The sequence below is a fragment of the Lates calcarifer genome, linkage group LG21 (assembly GCF_001640805.2).
Source record: "Lates calcarifer isolate ASB-BC8 linkage group LG21, TLL_Latcal_v3, whole genome shotgun sequence".
NCBI classification, from domain to species: domain Eukaryota; kingdom Metazoa; phylum Chordata; class Actinopteri; family Centropomidae; genus Lates; species Lates calcarifer.
The window spans coordinates 18,562,755-18,583,668 of NC_066853.1; the positions used below are offsets into that span (position 1 = coordinate 18,562,755).

The following is a 20,914-nucleotide window of genomic DNA, read 5'->3' on the forward strand; positions in this document are numbered from 1 at the left end:
GCAGTTTTCCCTTGTTCCTGTTCCAACAAGCCCAAGTATTTGTCAAATATACACTGGGCTTTTAAGTGGTCTTTAATAACAAAAGGACCTTAAATCTACCTGTCACATATTTCAGGAATGACACAATCCCACAGCACATGGAATGGAAATATGAACACGGCTCCCCCAAAACAGTTTCAGATATCATTGACACTGTTGTGAAATAGTGTTTCTGGCATAAGTCAGAATGTGTGACATTTATGTTCCAATGCTGTCACACAGATGTTAAAAGATAAGTTAGTATTTTGTGAAGTCTTTCTTACCATAAATACAGACTCTGTCCACTGGGGACAGAATAAAAACTAAAACCTCTTTTATGTTTAAATAACATTTTCAGTTCCGGACCATAACATCATGAGAATAGAATAAATATTCCCTCGCCTCTCACCCTAACTAATGATTACGATTAATGATGATAAGCCTACATTTGATAGCTGGCGGGGTAGATGATAAATCAGCAGAATTACTGAATTACTGATTACTGAAATACTTTTAAGACATTTAAGACAATTACTGTGTAACAAACCCTGGTGTGACAAAATGAAACTGCTATACTCTATTTGTCTTGACATGAGCGCAGGATTTTAATGGATTATATGAATTGGATGTTTGCCCATCAGCCACTCACTCAGAAGCAGCTTGATGCTTTTCATGTTCTGACTGTTTACAAGTGGTATTAGCAGTGGTATTGTGTATTTCTGTGCCTTTCCCTGAAGCTGTTGTGTTGCTGATCTTGAGTCACAATAAAACTATTCTTCTTTCTGGTCTGTGGGTGACTGGAATCTCCTGTGGTTATGTATTTCATTAAGGGCCTATAACAGATGAATCCTCAGAGTCCTGCTGTCCTATGCTCTTATGCAGCCTGCTGAAAACAAGAGGTGACCCACTTACTTGGGCCCTCACTCTGTCACACTGCCAAATTACATGCAGCATTTTCCAGTCTAATTGTTGATTTCTGTTTATTTATGTATTTGTGCATGAAGTACGATAGTGATGATGCAGGACAGAGACGGGGACACTAACACGTTAGCAGGAATTTCTAAAAGAACCCACTGGGTGTTCCTGGGGATTTGGTGCTCTAGAACATATTTTCCAGCCTTGGCATTTCTTCCTCATGTATTAGTAAAGAGCTGATGATGGATTCTGTGCACCAGCAGCGTTGCAGCTTTAGAGAACATAGTGTTAGGGAATTGAGGCCGTTTTAACCTTGCATTCAGATATTCTTGTAACTCGGATGCCGTAAAATGTAATACCCCTGTATTTCAAGATTTGGAGCGTATAGACCCATTGTAGTTAGAAAGCATATGAACACTTTGGAAATTACCTGGTTTTCACAGTGCTTGTGGAAAATGCAAGTGAACTCCTGGATTTAATAACCGGTCAAATGTCGTGTGGCAGCAGTAATCTCAAACAAATGCTCCTGGTAGCTGTGGATCAGATCTGCACAACACTCAGGGTCTATTCTTTCAGACAGAATTGCTTTAGCTCAGTCATATTCTTAGGATGTCTGGTGTAAATGGCTCTCTTGAGGTCATTCCACAGCATCTCTATTGGGTTATGGTATGGGCTCTAACAGCCACCCTGACATTATCCTGTAAGATACCTTGATAAATTTGGGAATTCCTTTTCCTCGTGATGTTGCCAAGCTGTCTAGGCCCAGAGCCAGCAAAGCAGCTTCAAATCATGACGTTCCCTCAATTGTACTTCTCCTTTGGGATGATGTTTTCATGTTGGTGTGCGGTGCTGCTTTTACGCCATATGCAGTGATGTGTGTTATTCCCAAATAATTCACTCCTAGTTTTATCAGTTCACAAAACATTTTCCCAATAGCAGTGCAATCACAAGGGGCTCATTGATGCCTTCATGGTGCCTGTATCATATCCTGCCATGGACACTATGCTCCATGTATCTGGTAGTCTCATGAATAGAGATGTTAACCAGCTCCAATGATTCCTTCAAGTCCTTAACTGTTTCTCTGGGGTTCTTCTTTTCCCTCATTGAGTACTCTGCATTATGTCTTTGGAGTCACAGTGGTAAATTGTCTCCTTTTATAGACAATAATGTTGTCAAACTGTGGGCTCATGAATATCTTAACTCTCTGAGATGACTCTGTCACCCTTTCCAGCTTTATGCAAATCAGCAGTTCTTGATTGGAAGTCTACTCAGGCCTCTTTTTTTTTTTTGTTGGCTAAAAAAAGGTTCACATCAGCAAATGTTACTAGTCAACAGTAAACTCAGTCAAAATAGCTCTAACCCACACCTCCACATCTCCGGGACCCCTGGTTTGCTCACTCCTCACTCGTTAGCGTTTGTCGACATCATTCGCCTCGGGCTTCACATACTTTTTCCAACCCACACTGACAGTATTTGAATGATATATTCAGTATGGACAAGCACAATACAGTTGTGTGTTAGTAGTTAAAACGGATTGTGTTTGTTCATTATTGTGACTTAGATAAAGGTCTGACCATACATTAAGATAATTTAACACATAAATGCAGGTAATTCCAAAGGGCCCACTTACTTTTTCTTTCTGGTCACCCTTTAAACTAACGCTTAAAAATCTTAAAAGCCTCAGTGGAAATCTCTATGTTCAGAGGGATTCAGTGTTCTATAATCTCTTAAAAAGACAACAGTAGGGCTGGGTATCATTCAAAAACTTTCAATACTGGTACTGATACTGATACCATGACTTCGATATGGGTTCCTGAATGATACTTTTTTCGATACCAATTTTATCAAATCAATTCTAACAAAGAAAATTACATTACATATTATGGTACAAATCTTGAGTTTTATTTGTCAGCTTTGGCATTTTTCCACTCAAAGCAGTTTTCTAACATAAAAAAAAATATACAACAAATAATTTTCAGTGCAAAAGAACAAGTGACAAGTCAGTGTCTGATGCTCACTGCTGCATGCATGCAGGACCTTTAAATCTTCGTGCAGTTGAACAAGAGCAACTTTCTGCTCTTAAACTGATTCCGTCCACGTTCATATGCTTCATCAAATTAGTCGTGTTGCCTTAGCAACAATGTAGTTTTTGCAAATATTGCATCTCGCACTACTGGCATCAATTTTGCTAAAACGGAGACATGTTTTTGACCTCGGTTGCATTTTTTTAACCACTTCTACACACGTGCACACTGCAGTTCACAACATAGATCCACGTGACTGTCTGTGGGCGTAACCACATAAGTATTCTTACTTGGTCCCAAAACTTGGCACCGAAAAACAAGGCATGTTTCGATACCGGGTAGTATCGAAGCATTTCCGGCGGTGCCATAAAAGAACTGAAGTCAGTACCCTGCCCTAGGCAAGAGTAGCCTCCTGATTCATCAGGGACCCAACTACAAAAATTCTTTTACTGTTGAGAGCCTCTCTCTCAATTTATTAATTCAAGCTAATAATAATATTGTGGCAGACAGCGTAACTTGATTCTCCTCAAATCAGTTTAAAGTTTTCTTAGACTTTGATGTTGCCTTTTTTCTAAATCTCAATGGGACTACCCTTGTGAGAGACAGGTAATAGTCACAGCAATAGGAGGCTTTGCTGCACTCTCACAGTGTTGCAGAAACAACCAGTTATTTTAATATTTAAAATAGCTTTGTTTGTTTTTGCATATTGGGTGACTTGCTGGTTCACAAATGAGTTGTGCTGTAAAATCCAAGATCACTGCGCAGTGGTTTGCTCTAACTGTACTGACTGAGGAAACCACATCTGCCCCCTCATGTCTGCTTGAAACAGACAATTCATTTCTGGCCAATTTCACATCACATTACCATTGAAACCAAATCCAGTGAAGTAATGTGTTAAAGATATAAATTATTAGCATTTTGTAAGCATGTGAGCATCCTGTCCCTCAGTGAAGCTCATTTCCTGCAATGAGTGCAGTGGCATTTCTGCTCTAAGTCTCCTTTTTGTGTTTTATCCCTCTACCCGATAGGATTGAATGAACCAGGGTTATGTGAAAAATAAATGGACTTCCATCAACATCAAACATTGTGCATTGCAGTACCAGTGTGGGGTGATGAGTGAGCAAAATGAAGAAGGGAAAGGGAGCAACATAAGGTAGAAAAACGGGGTCAGCTCCAGTTTACGTAACGCCCCTCTACACAGTAAGCCTGAGTGCATGCAGCAGCAGAAGGTTGGGCTCCCACTCATCTGCATCGGCTACAAACGCGAAAACACTGCACCCCCCCAACGGCTCTGTTCTGAAAGCAGGGGAGTGCACATCAGGAGGAACAACAGCCACAATGGTTAGTTAATCTTCTGTCCCATCTGTTGATAGTCCCAGGCATGGAACAGGACCTTTTTGGAGCAGGCTGTCCAGCCTAAAGGCAGGTAGATGGAACCCCCACCCCCCACCCCCAGTCTTCTACTGCAGGAGGTAGTGCCTAGAGCCTGAGCACAGACAACGATGACAACAACAACACTAGACTTCAGCTCTGAATAACTCATGTTCACTCAGGCTGTCACAGTGCTCATATTGTCATTATGTCCCCTCCACTTCACACAAACCCCTGTGCATGTTGAAATGGGCTGAGTGGATTGCTTCCTCTGGCAAACTGAGGGTGGTGTTCATGTAGCTAGCTTGACCAAAACTCTCTTTTTGCTCTCTGAAGTAGCAGCACAATAAGCCATGACTGACTTACATTTGCACCACTGTTCTGCTTTCCCTATTTCAACTCCTCGACTTCTTTTTATGACCAGCATCAGGGGGAAATGTATGCTGTACAATCCATGTCATTTTAAAGTTTCCTACAGGGACGTTGCTAAGGAGTTGATACACAAGTTACAATGGAGTACAAAAAATCTGTCCAAGAAATATTTGGTTCAATCACAGTTTGAGCGGGGAAACAAACTGAATACATACAGCATGTGTTCCATCATGCAATTTTGGACCGATGACCATACAGGGAGATTATTTATTAAATCCTCATCTTAGATCCAGTTAATGAACTTGGTTTTGATTTAACTGATCTCTGTATCATGCTTATATATTAAATCTGTCTGGATAAAGCTTTGTCTAATGGATTTTGCTCTGTGAATGTATGCAGGGCCGGGGGGGGGGCAAAAGACAACTCTAGCTTTGTTTAAAACTTTTTTGACTATTACGTAATAGCCCAAGAAAGGCATCAACAGACCTAAAAAATGTTTACAAATCCATTTTTTCTTTAAATACAAATTGGTATTAAACCTGTACCAAACTGAAGCACACCCTGCAAAATTTTGACATGATTTCTCACCTGGATTTCTTTGTTTTTAGAGCTTTGTGGATTGTACCAGCAGCCCAAGGACTGAACTGTCTGAAGATCCAGTGACAAACAAAATGCCAGAAAAAACATTACCATCTTGCAGGTAGGCTGACATACAGACATAAATCTGTCATTTGACAGTTGTGATACATAGTGACACATTATGTTCCTGTATTGGTAGAATGTTGTTTTTGGAGTTTATTTAAACTCTGTGTCCTCTTCTGTTCAGCCTTTGAATCATGGGAAATGTCGAGAGCCAGAATGGGGACCATGGCCTCTACGGTAACGAGCGTGGCTATCTGTCACGTAAGCACATGTCTCGTTCTCTTCGCATCTCGAACAAGCAGTCCAGACGCTCTCGACATGCTTCATCAGGGAAAATAGAGCACAGGAACTCTGAGACGAGCACGCGCTCCAGTAGCACCCCCAGCATCCCACAATCCCTGGCTGACAATGGCCTGGAACCTTTCAATGAGACAAATATCCTCCCAGACTTTGGAAGCCCCATTTGGGTAGATCGTGTGGCCATGAATTTGCGGCCTGTGTCCTTTCACAATGACCTGGCCAATCCCTCGGTGCACATGAATACAATGCACATAACTTTACCCGGCCCCACTGCAGAGGAGGTGCAGGACGAAGATGTGTACACAGGCGAGGTAACATACCTCCAGAAAACCCGGGACGGGACAAAGGAGACCATCAGTTTCAAGAAGAAGAGGTCCAAGTCTGCAGACATGTGGCGAGATGACAGCCTGGAGTTCTCCCTGTCGGACCTCAGCCAAGAACACCTGACCAGCACAGAGGAAATCATAGACACCGCCAACGAGAGAGACTTCACTGACTGCGAAGGCCACCTGCAGTCCAGCCCCACAGACTCCACCGATAGGGCAAACTCCCTGGACGAACTGTACAGCCAGAAGAGCCCTGCCCGCAGGCAACCCCATGGCCGCTATGCCAAGTGGCACGATGCCAACAGGGCTATCAGGGAGGGCGAGGATGACAAGATGCTCTCCCCATCTGAGGAGGATGGGAACGCTTACGGTGCATTTACACTTCCTTGCCGGCGTTCCCACTGCCTGTCCGAAGGCCTGAGCAGCCACCAAGCTGCCATGTGTGCCAGTATGCAGGGCAGGAGGGCACAGACTATACAGGTAAGATTTAGAACAATTTCACACTGTGCTCATCTTTCACACCACTAATTTGGCTGACATAATCTCATTTAAAATGTGACCCAGTCCATTGAAAATGAAACAAATAATTTCCTCCATCCATGAATATGTAAACAGCATATTCATGTCCGTTTGATACTCTTACGTCAGTGAAATGTCAGGGTCCTGAACTGTTGGAGCTATGTCATGGCTCTTTTGTGCTCCTTGGACACAGGAGTATGAAAAGCTGTGCAGAATCTTAATGCAGTCTGGTGGCATCACCAATAAAACAGCACCCCTCATTCATTTTTTTCCCCTCCATTGTGTCTGAGCATTTCCGCGGCTGCATTCACCTCACAGATAATAAGCTGCTGAAACCGATTAAGTGTAAAAAGAAATCTTGTGTCAAGGGAGCGATGTGTCATTTCCTGATGAAACTGTTGTTTTTCTTGGGAGAGGAGACTGCAATGACGGAGGTGGGGGGTGGGGGGCAGAGCTTAAAGTCACTCCCCATTTGAAATGCCTCAGTCTTTTGTTATGATAATGAGGGGAGGCCTGGGGAAGAGTGTAACAGTAAAACGTGTATGGTGGCCCTGTCACTGCGGGGCACCGTCAGCCCTGGTGAATGGAGCTCTGGAGCGCATGATTGGGTCATGTGACCAGATGGAGATACCGAGCTCGGTGTAACCCCCTTCATCTCCCAGGAGCCTTTCACCATGTGGGTAGGAGAGGGCAGACCCTGCGGTGCCACAGGGAGGGCGAGCTGTACTCACCCGGCACTAGATCGCTTTTGTGAGTAATTAATTTTGAGGAGAGCCTCAGGATTAAAGCAACCCATGGACTCTTGTTAGGCCTCTGTACTCTTACGTTTTTGCAGCGTTTTCTTTACAGGAATGGCTCTATCCTGTATCTACAGAGATAGCTTAGTTGTCAGTCAGGGTTGGATTTGTTGGTGACTGGCTGGCGTCTTAATGATGAAGAAAACGTGGCTGCCATGCCGTCTCACCTGTCTTGTGCTTCTGCCACGACGCAGGATGTCACAGCCGGGGAGGGCAGCGAGTACGAGGACAGCGGCATCGATGGGGTGACAGTGGAGGCCGAGCACCAGTCGAGACGTTACAAGACCATGTCAGCCTCCTTCTCCGTGTGCTCGGCGCACGGTAGGAGCATGTTCGCAGGCAGTGACAGCGGCAGCAGCAGCGGTGGCGGCGGGGCCAGCGAGGGCGTGCAGGGTGTGTACGAGAACTTTCGTCAGGAACTGGAGATGAGCTCCTGCCAGACCGAGAGCTTGGAGGAGGCCGGGTCTGCTTTAAGTGACGAGCAGAGCACTATGAGCTCGGCCTACCAGTCTGACCCGTTGCTCAGTGTCGCCCAGGGGATGGTGCGCAAGGCCGGCAGGCTCGCCGTCAAGAACTTCCTCGTGCACAAGAAGAACAAGAAAGTGGAGTCGGCTACAAGGCGCAAGTGGAAGAGTTACTGGGTTTCCCTGAAAGGTTTGATATACTCCAGTGTGTCCACAACATTACACTTTATTCCATAATCTCAGTGGCCGTGCAGCTCGGTCAACACAGCGTGCTTGTGTGATGTTTAGTTTTTTTGCTGACAGTTGTTTACGCAGAAATATTTTGAATCTAATCTACTTCAACTAAGCTCAGTAAACCAAGCTTTAATTCAAGCATGCTACGAACCCTATTATCAAATTTTATGCCACTTGACTGGGCTTGAAATCAAATCAGTACCCTAATGATCACGATGCCTCCCTCGCTGATAAGTCAGCCATGCTGCACTTCTTAATGTTGGCCACTGGAGAGCAGAATTAAATTGCTTGAGCAAATCTGGCTTTTAAAAAAAAAAAATCAGCATCCTTGTCATTCTCTCCTAAAAACTGGGGCCGGCAAGAATCTGTGTTGTTAAGTTATAAATAAACTGTTCTGGTTTTACAGGTTGCACTCTGTTCTTCTATGAGACTGATGGTCGTTCAGGGATCGATAACAACAGTATTCCCAAACATGCCATCTGGGTAGAGAACAGTATTGTCCAGGCTGTGCCAGAGCACCCCAAGAAGGACTTTGTGTTCTGTCTCAGCAACTCCCTGGGAGATGCTTTTCTATTCCAGGTAAGAGAATGCTTAAATGTCATCTCATCTGTGAGTAAGTGAAAATTCTCTCGTGGGCAAACATTACCTTGACCTGTATGTACTCTGTGTTTTCTTCCCCATCACGCTCTTTTAAATTCTGATTTGCTATTATAATTAGCGGTGAATCAACACAGGAGACGCAAATAAAGAGCTTTTTGTTTTGAATGTCAAGGAGCTGGAGCGCCATAACCTCTGACCTTTCGCTGTCTGTCCCCACGCAGACCTGCAGCCAGACAGAGCTGGAGAACTGGATCACAGCCATCCACTCAGCATGTGCCACCGCCGTCGCCCGCCAGCACCACAGAGAGGACACGGTCCGGCTGCTTCGCGCCGAGATCAAAAAGCTGGAGCAGAAGATTGACATGGACGAGAAAATGAAGAAGATGGGAGACATGCAACTGTCTGCCGTTACCTGACACCAAGAAGAGAAAGACGATCCTGGATCAAGTAGGTCTTACTCTCCTTTCTCACTTCAGCCTGTCCCTCAGAGAGTTCCCACGTGTCAGGTTGTTGTATGGGGTTTTAAATATAAAATATATCTTGACTGGAAGAGTTTGCACATTTGATTGGTTATCTAAGGATGCCAAGGAATAATAAAATCACTTCATAAGAGTATACTAAAACATGTTTTTCGAAATTGCACAACTTCATTATTTTTAACAGCATTTGAAAATTTTGTTGCAGCATTTTCCTCTCTCTGTTCCCAATTAAACTTTATAAAAAACAGTATTTTGGAAGGGTAATGTCCAGACATTAAATTTGACCAGTTATGCACAGGGCAACTGAAATACTGAAATAAAATATTCTATAGGAACAAAATGGGCAGATGAGCTTCCCATAAATGTGAAAAAAAAAAAAAACATCTGTATACTTACATACAGAATATTTGTCATTCAGTTCAGTATGATAGTACTGCTGGTTCTCTCCACAGTAATCCCAGTTTTTGTGCAAACCAACCTATTTACCTATTTAAAACCTTTCTGAGCTGATAAGCAACTTAACAAGCCACAAAGGAGCCATATTTGTCGGTCTCTGATTTCAGTAAAGCAGCAGATTAACTCATGGACTATTACATCAGCACAAGAGCTTGTGCTATCAACCTCCTGCTGCTTTTGTGACTGTTGACACAACTGGTAACTTCAAAGAGTAGGAGATCTGCTCCAGGATGAATTTCAGCTTCACTTAAGAAGGAAACTGCTGTAGTACCTACGATGTTTTTCACTCATACTGGCTCTTCAGTTAACACATATTATTGTCAAAGTTATGTATTATTTACTTGAAGTATCACATGTAAGTAGGTTTTGCATTATCAGCATTCCCAAGTTGTTCTAATGGCAAGAAACAGAAGATGGACAAAGAAGCAGGAGGAGGTGTGAGGGATTAAATAACAGATCTTGGAGGCATCATCCGCTAGAGGCTGCTGATGCTACACAACTTTCGGACACCAGACTGCTTTTTTTTTTTTTTTTTTTTTTTTTTTTTTTGAAACATGGTTTTGCAGTTGGCAGCAGTCGATAGCCTGCCATTCTCTCAATTAATTGCAAAGCTCATATTGTCTTTAATAGGTCTGTTTACAGAGAAGGGAGATCAAATGGCCTTTGTTTGGTCAGTTAGGTAGTGCCTGGTTGGAGCGGTTCTGTTTGGCAGTGTCAGGTTTCACATTGTGCAGAGCTGAATGGATATAGGCCCGCTCCTTAGAAAGCTGAAACACTCCCAGCTTCTATCTGCCAGTGGAATGTGCAGTATTGTTTCTTTCTCGTCTCTGGGCTACTTGGCAGTGATACAGAGCCCCTCCACCATGGCGCTGGCCGCCTCTTCGAAACACCAGTGCAGGACCGTGACTGGGAGGGGACGGCCCAGTGAATAATCACAATGTCCTGCTCCACTGCCCCAGTAAACATCAAACCATTAGGCACAGAGAACACAGTTTGGCAAAACTTTGAGCAAACTGGTAGCAGAGCTTCTGGAGGGAGAGAGGAGACTCTCCATCTTAGTTGACAAACAAGAGCCTTGATGAAGAATTAATTGGATGTGTTGTTGTGTTCTTCTCACTCTGCAGATCTTCCTGTGGGAGCAGAACCTAGAGCAGTTTCACATGGATCTATTCCGCTTCAGGTGCTACCTGGCCAGCCTGCAGGGAGGAGAGCTGCCCAACCCCAAACGCCTCCTGGCCTTTGCCTCTCGTCCCACCAAGCTGGCAATGGGCCGGCTCGGTATATTCTCTGTCTCCTCCTTCCATGCATTGGTAAATATAACCTTAATGTATTTACATTTTACATTTACATCTTTTTGCATTTTAGCTGGAGCTTTCACAAATGTCACTTGAAATCAGTGAATATTTGAAGCACCAGGGATGACCTGCTCAGGAATACTTAGCTGTAGCTGTTGTAGGACTTTAACCTGTAACCTCTCAGTTGCAGGATGATCTCTCAACACTATGTTGTCCCTTTATATAGATGCTCTTTGGATTGTAAGCAGAGCACAATACTGTAAATACACATTGGCATCATTGAGTACACCTTGTGACTCTCCAGGCAGGGCTATTGATTCCAGAAACTAAAATGTTTTGTCAAACAACTTTTTTTCCACAATGACTGCTATTTTGGTGTATGGGTCTCAAGCAGGGCACCTGTTTCAATGGTTTTGGTTCAGTTTTGGCCTCCCACTGCTGCACGGGGGTTATGCACTCAACAGCTAAAAGCACTGGTAGTCTATTTGATTTTTAGAGGCATGTTTGCAGATCAGTGAGGTGCTTTTTCACCCTCATCACCAACACAGCGCTGCAGAGCAAGTGGGTGTTTGAGCTGCGAAAGAGCAGGGTTGGATGTCTAACAAAGGAGACACTTTTTAACACCTCTCTCCTCCTCTTATTTTATCTTTCCTACACTTTCATTCCTCTAATTTGCTCATCTCCACTTCCTATGAATATCTGTATCAGCACTATGTCCAAAAGGGGCTGGGAAAAGTTGACAGAACAAAAAAAGACAGAATGAGTGCCTGGGTTAAGTTTAGAGCATGCTCACTCCTACGGGCACACAGCTCTTTTAATGCCTATTTCAGCTTATTTTTTAAAGGCCTTTTACTGTTGCTTCTTCAAACATGAGTAGCCTAGAAATGCCAGGTTGTGTAAAAATCTGCATGAGCCCAGTGCTCACATGTGAAATAGACATGACAGCTATGTATGTCTATCTGTATGTTAACAATATATCACAGCAGGGCTCATGTTACCCCTTTTCCTCATTTTATTTAACCAATGCCAGTTAAGAACACGTTCTTTTGAAATCAGAATTACAATTCTTTTTCCTTGTAATTGCCTTTTCTTTTTTTATGGCCCCATTTAACCTATGTTGGATGTTATCTTTAACACATATGTTTGTAAGATATGATGTGACGTGAGGTCAAATGTATTTTTGTCTGTCTCGTTTGGTGTGTTTGGGCACTGACTGAGCCGTTCTATTTTTGCAGGTGGCAGCTCGCACCGAGACTGGAGTGAGACGCCGTACACAGGCCATGTCTCGTTCCGGCAGCAAGCGGAAGAGCAGGTTCTCCTCCCTCTGGGGTCTGGACACTACCTCAAAGAAAAAGACAAAAGCCCATCCCACTATCAACCAGGTCTGTGAGGTTTTCCATTTGCATACAGATGGTTATTTTTATGCTATATAAGTTTTAAAGCAGCTAACAGAACCACATTCACCACACAAATATTTCTTTTTGCCTTCTCCTCAAGCATTTATCTTCCAAAATTCTGCCTGAAGTACGACCACTTGGCTCTCTGATCTTCCCTGCAGGTCTTTGCTGATGGCGAAGAGCCAGTGAAAAAGCCCATAGATGGCATATATGTCGATCCTGCTAAGGAACACAGAGTAAGGAGGGATCATTCATTCTCTGTTTGCCTGAGTTTGACAGTGGGGTATTGGTCAAGCATAAGTGCGAACTCAATCAACTAAATCTTTAGCCAACATTGACGTCAATGAAATATTAGCCCTCTATGTATCCTGAGTAAGCAAGCAGAGCCAGAGGTTACAGCTATAACAGCTACTCAGGCACATTAGAGGTTGTAATTTTTCTTCCATTCCTTTTAAACAAATGTGCAGTAATGTACTATAGTCCTTGAAAAAATGCATCACAACTGCCATGTGGGTGTATTGACGGTAGCCATTTAGATGAGAGGCACTGGTAAGAAAGTTGTATTGGGGAAACATAACAGTGGAATTATCACCCATTTTAATCAAATCAAGCTTTGCAGTAAAATATGTTAACAAAGTAAAAAGAAATTCTGTTCGAAAGTATCAAACTGAATAAGTGTTGATGTCTCTGTTCAAAGAAAAATGAGGAGGGAACTGTAAAAAGCCTTCCACGGCCCAGCACGGAGAGTGACATCTGGGTCCCTGACCACCTCACCCCCTCCTGGGTGTGTCTGCCAAATGACCAGCCGGTGCTAACAATCATCCAACCAGGGGAGTCTGCACTGTGCGTTCTGGAAACCATCTGCAAGGTAACAGCGCCCAGACTCAAATAACCTGCCCTGACCTACAGTCCATGGTTTCACTCCAGTAATTTCTGCATGACATATGCATCTGAAGACACATTTTTGAACTTTTGAAATGTCATAACATCATTTAACTAGACAAATACAAGTTTTGCAGAGTCAGAAAGATGAGAAAAAAATGTCTGACTCTGTTATGGAAGAATTAAATATCTCAGAGCTATGATGGTGGGTAAAAAATTCTCTTTTGGTCTCTCTGCCCTCATCCCACAGGCTCACCAGCTCGATCCCACCAAGCACTATTTGCGACTCAAATTCCTTATCGAAAACCAAGTGCAATTCTACATTCCTAAACCAGAGGAGGATGTGTGCGACTTGGTATGTAACCATCCGCTTGAGCATGATCTTGTTCCTCTTTCTTCACCAGGCTGTTCAAGTTGATAAAAGTCAAAAAACAGATTTAGAGAGATGCTAGTACTCGCACTGGAATGCAGGAGGATTTACAGTATGCAGAATAGTACAGGCATAAGAACATCCTATGTTGTGAAATTATTCATAGGTTTTGTGCTTTTATCCTCCTGATTTCATGTTTTTTTGCCAGCAAACCTCATGCCTGGGAGGATCACACACCAAAACACAAATCTATTCATGGGAATCCTTAATAAAAAAAAATATCTGTAGTGACTTTTGTATTTATATCATGTAATCAAGACCTGTCATGGATCATTCCTGCACAAAGACTTTGCGAGAGTTGCTTTGTCTATGAATGCAGATAATTAGCACACTCTTTCTGTGCTGTCAATAACCCATTTATCTGAATATGAATAAAGTAGGCTGTTGTTTGATGATTTATATAACCTCTCTTTGTTCTTCACAGCTCTACAAAGAAATTGAGCTCTGCTCCAAAATAACAAAAGTAATCCAGTTTGACAGAGATGAATCCTGCATGATTGGTTACGGTAGGAACCATTTAAATGATCTTGTGTAGTTTCTTTCAGATTGATGATTATTATAATTGATGACGATATGATTTATGTTTTCAGTTAAGATGCTGCAATGAAATCAATGTCAAAGATTTGTTATGTGGTGGTTTTGGGCATAATCATTGCTTCTCTTTGACCTATACACAACCTGTGTTTTGTTTTTTTTTTTTCTTTTTCAGTCCATTCCCATTTGTACTGCACAAATCCCTCTGATGTGTTTTATATAAGAATCCCCCTTCTCTCTCTCTCTAACTCTCCTCCTCCTCTTCTCGCCTCTCTGCCTCTCCTTTTCCTCCTCCAGGTTTCTCCATTTCAGTGGTGGAGGAGGACGGAGTACAGCAGCTCTACATCACCGATGTGAAGGCGGGTGGATTAGCCTTCGCCAAAGGTTCATTACCCTTCATTTCCATCAAATGAACTCCCGTCAAAGACACTCAATCTGTGTCTCTGCACCCATGAGTTACTGCTACAGAAAAAAAAGAATCTGTGGTGCATTAGCTGTTTTTTTCCGCTCTTAACATATGTTTTCAAAACGAGAACATTTTTCTCATGAGGTCAATAGACATTTCTAATGTTTCTCTTTAGAAAAGCATTAGCGCATGTTTATTCAATGGGAAGGGAAGGTTTCAGGGAACACAGCAGTTCTCAAGGGCATTGATTACTATAATCATAACCACACTGCCTCTCACTGGCCTTTGTGAAGGATGATGCTGAATACCTAACAGCAGCTTTTCCACATTGGTACCCGTGCTGTGAAGGGGTTGAGTGATGTTGAAATATGCTGGTCATAGTGCAGAAAGAGCACATGCATAGAAGTGGGTGATGCTTATGGGTCTGAAAGACAAATGCAAAGGATCTGCAACTAATGGTCTCCAAAGTTGAATTGTTTGTTTTGGTTTGTTACAATTATGTCATTTCATCATCTTAATTAGGAGTTTAATCAATGCTGTACATTAGATAGATTGTTTCTATCATCATATTAGGGGAGAAGGAAAATGTTTATCTTGTGCATGGAGCTGTGACAGGCAGTAAATTGAATCAAAACTGATGGTGTTCCCTCTCTGCAGGTCTAAACGCAGGGGATGAAATACTTCAGCTGAACGGAAAAGACTCTCACAGTCTCAACTTCTCAGACATGAAGGCAGCGTTCTCTCAAGCCTCTCTGGCTTTGACGGTCAACACCCTGCCTTCCGTGGACCGCCGTCAGCTGTGCTACGTGCCGCCTCGCCGCTCGGATGCAGAGGAAGATCTCTACACTGACATCTTCTCCCAGAGTCAAGGTGAGCAAATGAATTTGCAAATTGAGTCCATTATTATGCTTTGTTTCCCTTTCCCGTTTAAAGCTGCACTGGGTAAGATTTGGCACATTCACAGATCCAATGAGCAGAGAATGGTTTAATATCAAACCTCTTAATTCCCAGAAATCATGTACAGGTGTGTTAAAAATCTCAGTTGCTCACTGGTCACATTTACCAACCCAACCAGCCTGTAATCACTTTATATCAGAGAGGCAAAATTAGACAGATCTCAAGTTCAGTTTTCTTTTCTTGTAGGAAGAAATGATTTCTTGCCAGTGTCCCTAGAGACACCGGTTTCATTTTTTGCAAACACAGTGAATCTACAGGGTCTTAATTAGGGAGGACAGGAGGCTCTCAGCCATGTGTTGCAGCCCAATTTTGTAGATAAGACGGATCAAGTCAGAATGTTTTACACAAAGGTCTTAAATCTTAATAAAAATAACAAAGCAAGGACAGTATTTCTTGTGTACTTTAACCCTTTAGGTGCCACAGTTATTTTAAGGAAATATTCAATTTTGATATCAAGAATTCAAAAGGCTGTAGCTTGGAAGTGGTTAGAGATAAAGGCATACTGTAAATGAAAAAAATATTGAATATGACCCAAAGTTTATGATGGGAGTAAATTTACTCATCTAATACTCATCACTGAACAGATGTCTGAACATTTTGCATGCTTTTTCTGTAATTCGCTCTGTATCGCTGACTACGAGCGCCTCATCAGCTCAGGAGGGCGCCTTTCAAACTTGATTTCCTCATACACTTTGTATAGACACATGCCCTGAAGTGGATGTTAGGATTGAAGCAGCACATGTCCGCAATATAGTGGTTGAAAGTATCTGGAGCTATGGTCTGTTTCTTTCAGTTTTGTTGACTGTTGTTTGACTTTGGCGCTTAAAGGGTTAAGTTGATTGTGGAAATCCATTCATCTCATTTGAAGAAAAAAAATGTTTAACAGTGTTTCCTGAAGCTCAACCATTTTATTTCTCGCAGAGGAGATCCTGGACGATGGGGTGGGACTGTTGCTGGAGAGCTCAGGGGACAGCCTGGATGACGACTCGGAGATCTTCAGTGAGTTTGATGAGTGCAGAAAGGTAAGAACGCCATTTCATTACTCATTTGTGGAGTGTGATTCAATATCACCGCACAAAACATCTGACAGCACATCTTTCATGTGATGTGCTGGCTCCTCTGCTTATTTCCTTGTCCTTGTCCTTCACAGCATCCCCCTCAAGTCGTGTGTTATTATGAAAAGAACAGTTTGCTTCACCACAGTTTGAAGCACCATCTGTTACTGGCTCATTTTATTTTGCACAGGAATCAGAGCTATGTCCGTGTTTATTATTTTATTATTCAGGTGTTAACCCCATGCTTCTCGATACGAGCTCTGCATTAGATTTCTCTTTTCCTTTCATGACAAACTTGTTTTAACTGAATTTAGTAGCTTATAGTATATTAGTATACCCCTACACTGCCTAATGAAGCGTATTGTGTGCATTAGAGACTCAAGGCAAGATGAAGCATTCACTTAAATGTAGCAGCTAAGTGATGGATGGGTCTTTGATTAAGCATGCATTCTAATTGCTTGATTATGTGTGGTGATGAGGATCAGGTAATGACTGGAGGCTTATTCATTTTAACTTTAAATGAATATACATAAACAAATTACAGCAAGAAAGCACAGAGCAAGACTGGCAAGACAAACAAACAAGAAAAGACCTATATTTTGCTATTAAAGTGCATTGGCTAACAGGATAACAAATTCTCCTCATGGTGTGTAAAACCAAAGCTTCAGAGTAAAGAAAAAACATTCAAAATGAGATTTAAAGAAGTTGTATCCAAAGGACAACTGGGTCCCTGCTCTTGGAATCCTAAATGAAAGGATGGTGTCCTCTTGTACATTAGTTCATCTTTTATTGATGCGCTTGATTATTTTGTCACTTCTTGTTGTACCAGCTGGAATAAAGGGCTCATTCGAGGAACCCCAAGAATCACTGAGAGATCCTCAGTCACTTGCCCTTCAAATTGGGGACTGGTCACATCACTGCTGTTCTACCTGTCTACCTGTGTATCTGTCTTTAATCCCACAATTTAACTTCTCTTTTTTTAATGAGCAGCAATTGTATTGTACCAAGTTTAGTTAGTTGCCTACATAATGATTAATAATAATAATAGTACTACTATTGGTATGAGCAAAATTAGGATATGCGCAAAGGAAAGGAAATAAAGTCTATGTAATATTCCAGCATAATGGTGGTTTAGGTGGTATTTTGTCATGTTAAATTCTGCCATGTCTTTTTCAACTTCTTTCCTTTTTCAAATGGAGATTGGTTGTCCTTTCTCTTTGAAGCTAGATGTTAGAAAATAAAAGATTAAATTGCAGGCCTCCTTTGTATTTTGGCAGAATTGAAAGTATTTGATGAATCACTGTAAGAGGTTATAATAATTTCAAAGCTCAGCGATGAGTGAAAATGTAACACTATAAAATAAATATTGTAATTATGTCTGGATTTGCACCACCAGCTCACTAACAGAACAAAATTCTACATTGGCTATCCTTGAGAGGCGTCTCCCTTGCGTACTCTATGATGACCATTTATCCCTTATACTTCTTAAAACAAATGTTCCCACTGTCAGTGAAAACCTTGCAGCAGCACCAACAAACTGGGAGATTTGCTTCCAGAGATGATGATGTAGTGGCTGTAGAGTGAACTCTTCCAGGGAGTTTTTACTTTCAGTATTGAGTCATTGGTTTTCACTGGGACAGAGACAAACCTCTCAAAAATCTCACTATTTTGTTGTAAAGAAATGCTGTTTGCAATACAGCCTTCATTCCTCAGTTTCTGGGCCCCTTCACTTAGTCTGGGGTGCATTTAACTGGTCACATTGGATGTCTGGCACTAAAGCCTGATGACTAAATGGAGCCAGTACTACTTCCCAGAGTCACCATTTGGGACTGACTTTCACCAACCACAGTGAGAACTTCACATTGAAGAGGGAAAAATTGCCAATTTCTCCACTGGCTGTAGACTCAAGCATGCAGTGAAGTTGTAAGATATTTTGTGATCTGAATAACAATCACAACTCTACTTTGCTGTACGCTACCAATCTCACTCTCTCATAGTGGGAAATAACTAACTGTAGGAGAGAGAGCACAGCAGAAAAGTAAATCATGAAAATGCTTTAATCTACTCAGAGATCAAGGATATCTAAATGTGTATGCAGGTGTATTTTCCTTGATTTTCCCTTTACCGATCTGCATTTTCTTGGCTTCTGCCATTCAACATTTACCCCCTCTCCATTTTCTTCCTGCAAAACCTCCCACACCAGTTATTTTTGCGCTCATCCTTCTCTGCAGCGTGCTCCTTTGCAGCTCCCCTCTTCCCATCAATCTCCCCCTATTCCTGAAATTCTGCATTTATATTCTACTGCGGTGTGGCTCACTCAGCCAATCCAGCTCCACTGCAACCTTGAGGAGGATATTCCTTGCCTCCTGCTCCTTTGCTCCCTTCCCCGGTCTGGAGGATTATCAGGACTCATTTACAATGCCGCTGGAGGTGGCCAGATCTTCACACTCACACTGTGTGCCTGAGTTTATCCAGTCCTGTGGGAGAGAGAGAGAGAGAGAGGGAGAGGGAGAAAACAGCAGAATATCAGTGACAGAACTACAGCAGACTCAGAGGGCGAAAAGAAGGGGAGTTGGAAGGCTGTAAGTGCTGGTGGGCGGAGAGGAGGAGGCAGAGCAGCTTCACTCATCCTTCATCACAAGCACCACAGCACCTTCTTTTTTTAAAACAGAAGAAAGACAAAAGGACTGAGAAATGTGTTGGAGAGGCGCAGTGTAGACTTGACTCTTTCCAAAGCTTGGAGTCTCTTCTTCACCGGCACTTACCTAACGCCGACTGTCCACCTGCACCCGGCTATGTCCATGCTGAAGTGGAGCAAACACAGCAAGCGCTCCTCAGACTCCATCTATGACATGCTTCATCTGGTGAGATTCCTTCCTTGCATTACTGTTCTGTACCTGGTCAGTTCCTGCTGCTGTGATAAACGGTGAGCCGTTGTTGTTTGTTTTATTCCACCTTTCCTTCTCAACGTTTCTTTCACACCTCCTCTTGGCTGCTACAGACAGACAACAGGAAGCTGTGAGTCACCGTTGTGTCGCAGAGTTGCCCCATAATCATTGGAGTGCTCCACAGGATGCCAAAATAAAACACTGCATGTAGGAGCTGAGTGTCTGCAGATCTGACCTCAGATGGCTGGGACTTTACATGTCTTTGACAATCTACCCTGCCCGTTGTTGCAGTGACTGTTGCAGAGTTTTCTCTCTTGGCACCACAAGCTGTGATCTCAGGCTTATCACAGCTTCAGAGGGCAGACATGCAATCTTCTCCCCACTCCATCATCAGTGCTTTCATGCTTTGAAATGTTTTTTTAATCTATATTTCATTCGCTAGGGGAAATGCTCATCTCACAACTCTATCCATGACAGCCTCTCTTATCTACATATTGTTCTTTTCATGTGATATTGAAGGCTTTGATCGTCTGCCCCCTTCTCTGTTCTTTCTCTTCTCTCTGCCATGTCATGACTGTCCATGCAACCAAAGCTGCCATGGTGTTAATTAGCCTAGCGAAGATTATGACTGGATTGTGACTGTCTTGTTGGGCTCTGTAAAACTGGATGAGCTCAGCTGATTAAATGGGCAGAGAGAAAATCTGGTTTATTTACAGATATTTTTTTCTTTGACATTTTTTTTGTATGGGTTGCAAAGTTGATATGTGATGCTGTTGAGTGCGTTGTTGTCTTTCGAACTTCCTTGCTTTCATATTACAACTGAACTTCAATTTGGGTTGAACACACAGTTTCTCTTCACATCAGTTTGTGACTTGCGTGTCGGAGCAAGACACATTTTTATGGATGCTAATGAGCAGATGTCAGTTGATGATGCTGATTTTCTTTCTTTCTTTTTGTAATGTGTGTGTGTGTGTGTGTGTGTTTGTGTATGTGTGAAAACATACTGGATCACACACACCATTAGCAGTGAATTTATTAACACAGATGTTTTCACCATCGACCATTACCAGGAATTTTGACAAGTTCGTTTGGTAATAATGATTATTCATATACACCTTCTGTGCCTCCTAAAACATGACTTAATCAGCATAAACAACTTGAAAGATGACAAAATGCCAATTGCAGCAGCCTTTTCACCACAGACTTAGAAAAATAGCACCAGTCCATTGGCATAAATTGCATTTGCAACATTACATGTACAGACATTATAGCACTTCCCAGTTCTATTTTGGGAACATTGTCAAAAGGGCCAAATGGCTGTCGTGCCTCACATAGGAATGTGTCTGTCTGATTAGATAACAATTCTGATAACCATTGTCAATTGCAAAGCTGCATGAGAAGATGCGTGACTGTCATTTGCTAACTGTGTTCTTCACTCGTTCTGTAAGTATTTTGCTTTTGCATTTTTTCTTTCACAATATTTCAGTGAATGATGGAAAAAAAACATCTAACTTATGGTTGTTTCTACCCATCATCCACTTTATTGTTGTAAA

At 42.4% G+C, this 20,914-nt stretch overlaps 1 protein-coding gene across 1 annotated transcript in view; it reads left to right on the forward strand.

Moving 5' to 3' along the window:
* The window catches only part of LOC108876057 (rho guanine nucleotide exchange factor TIAM1-like), a 45,614-nt gene that overhangs the window by 16,805 nt on the left and 7,895 nt on the right, over positions 1-20,914 (forward strand). Inside the window, 15 exon segments of the mRNA XM_018665354.2 lie at positions 5,309-5,400; positions 5,527-6,448; positions 7,479-7,938; positions 8,389-8,561; positions 8,804-8,995; positions 8,997-9,029; positions 10,642-10,827; positions 12,048-12,194; positions 12,371-12,445; positions 12,907-13,077; positions 13,342-13,446; positions 13,946-14,027; positions 14,353-14,439; positions 15,119-15,331; positions 16,340-16,440. Coding sequence (XP_018520870.1) covers positions 5,537-6,448; positions 7,479-7,938; positions 8,389-8,561; positions 8,804-8,995; positions 8,997-9,029; positions 10,642-10,827; positions 12,048-12,194; positions 12,371-12,445; positions 12,907-13,077; positions 13,342-13,446; positions 13,946-14,027; positions 14,353-14,439; positions 15,119-15,331; positions 16,340-16,440 — 2,937 coding nt within the window. The 5' untranslated portion in view covers positions 5,309-5,400; positions 5,527-5,536.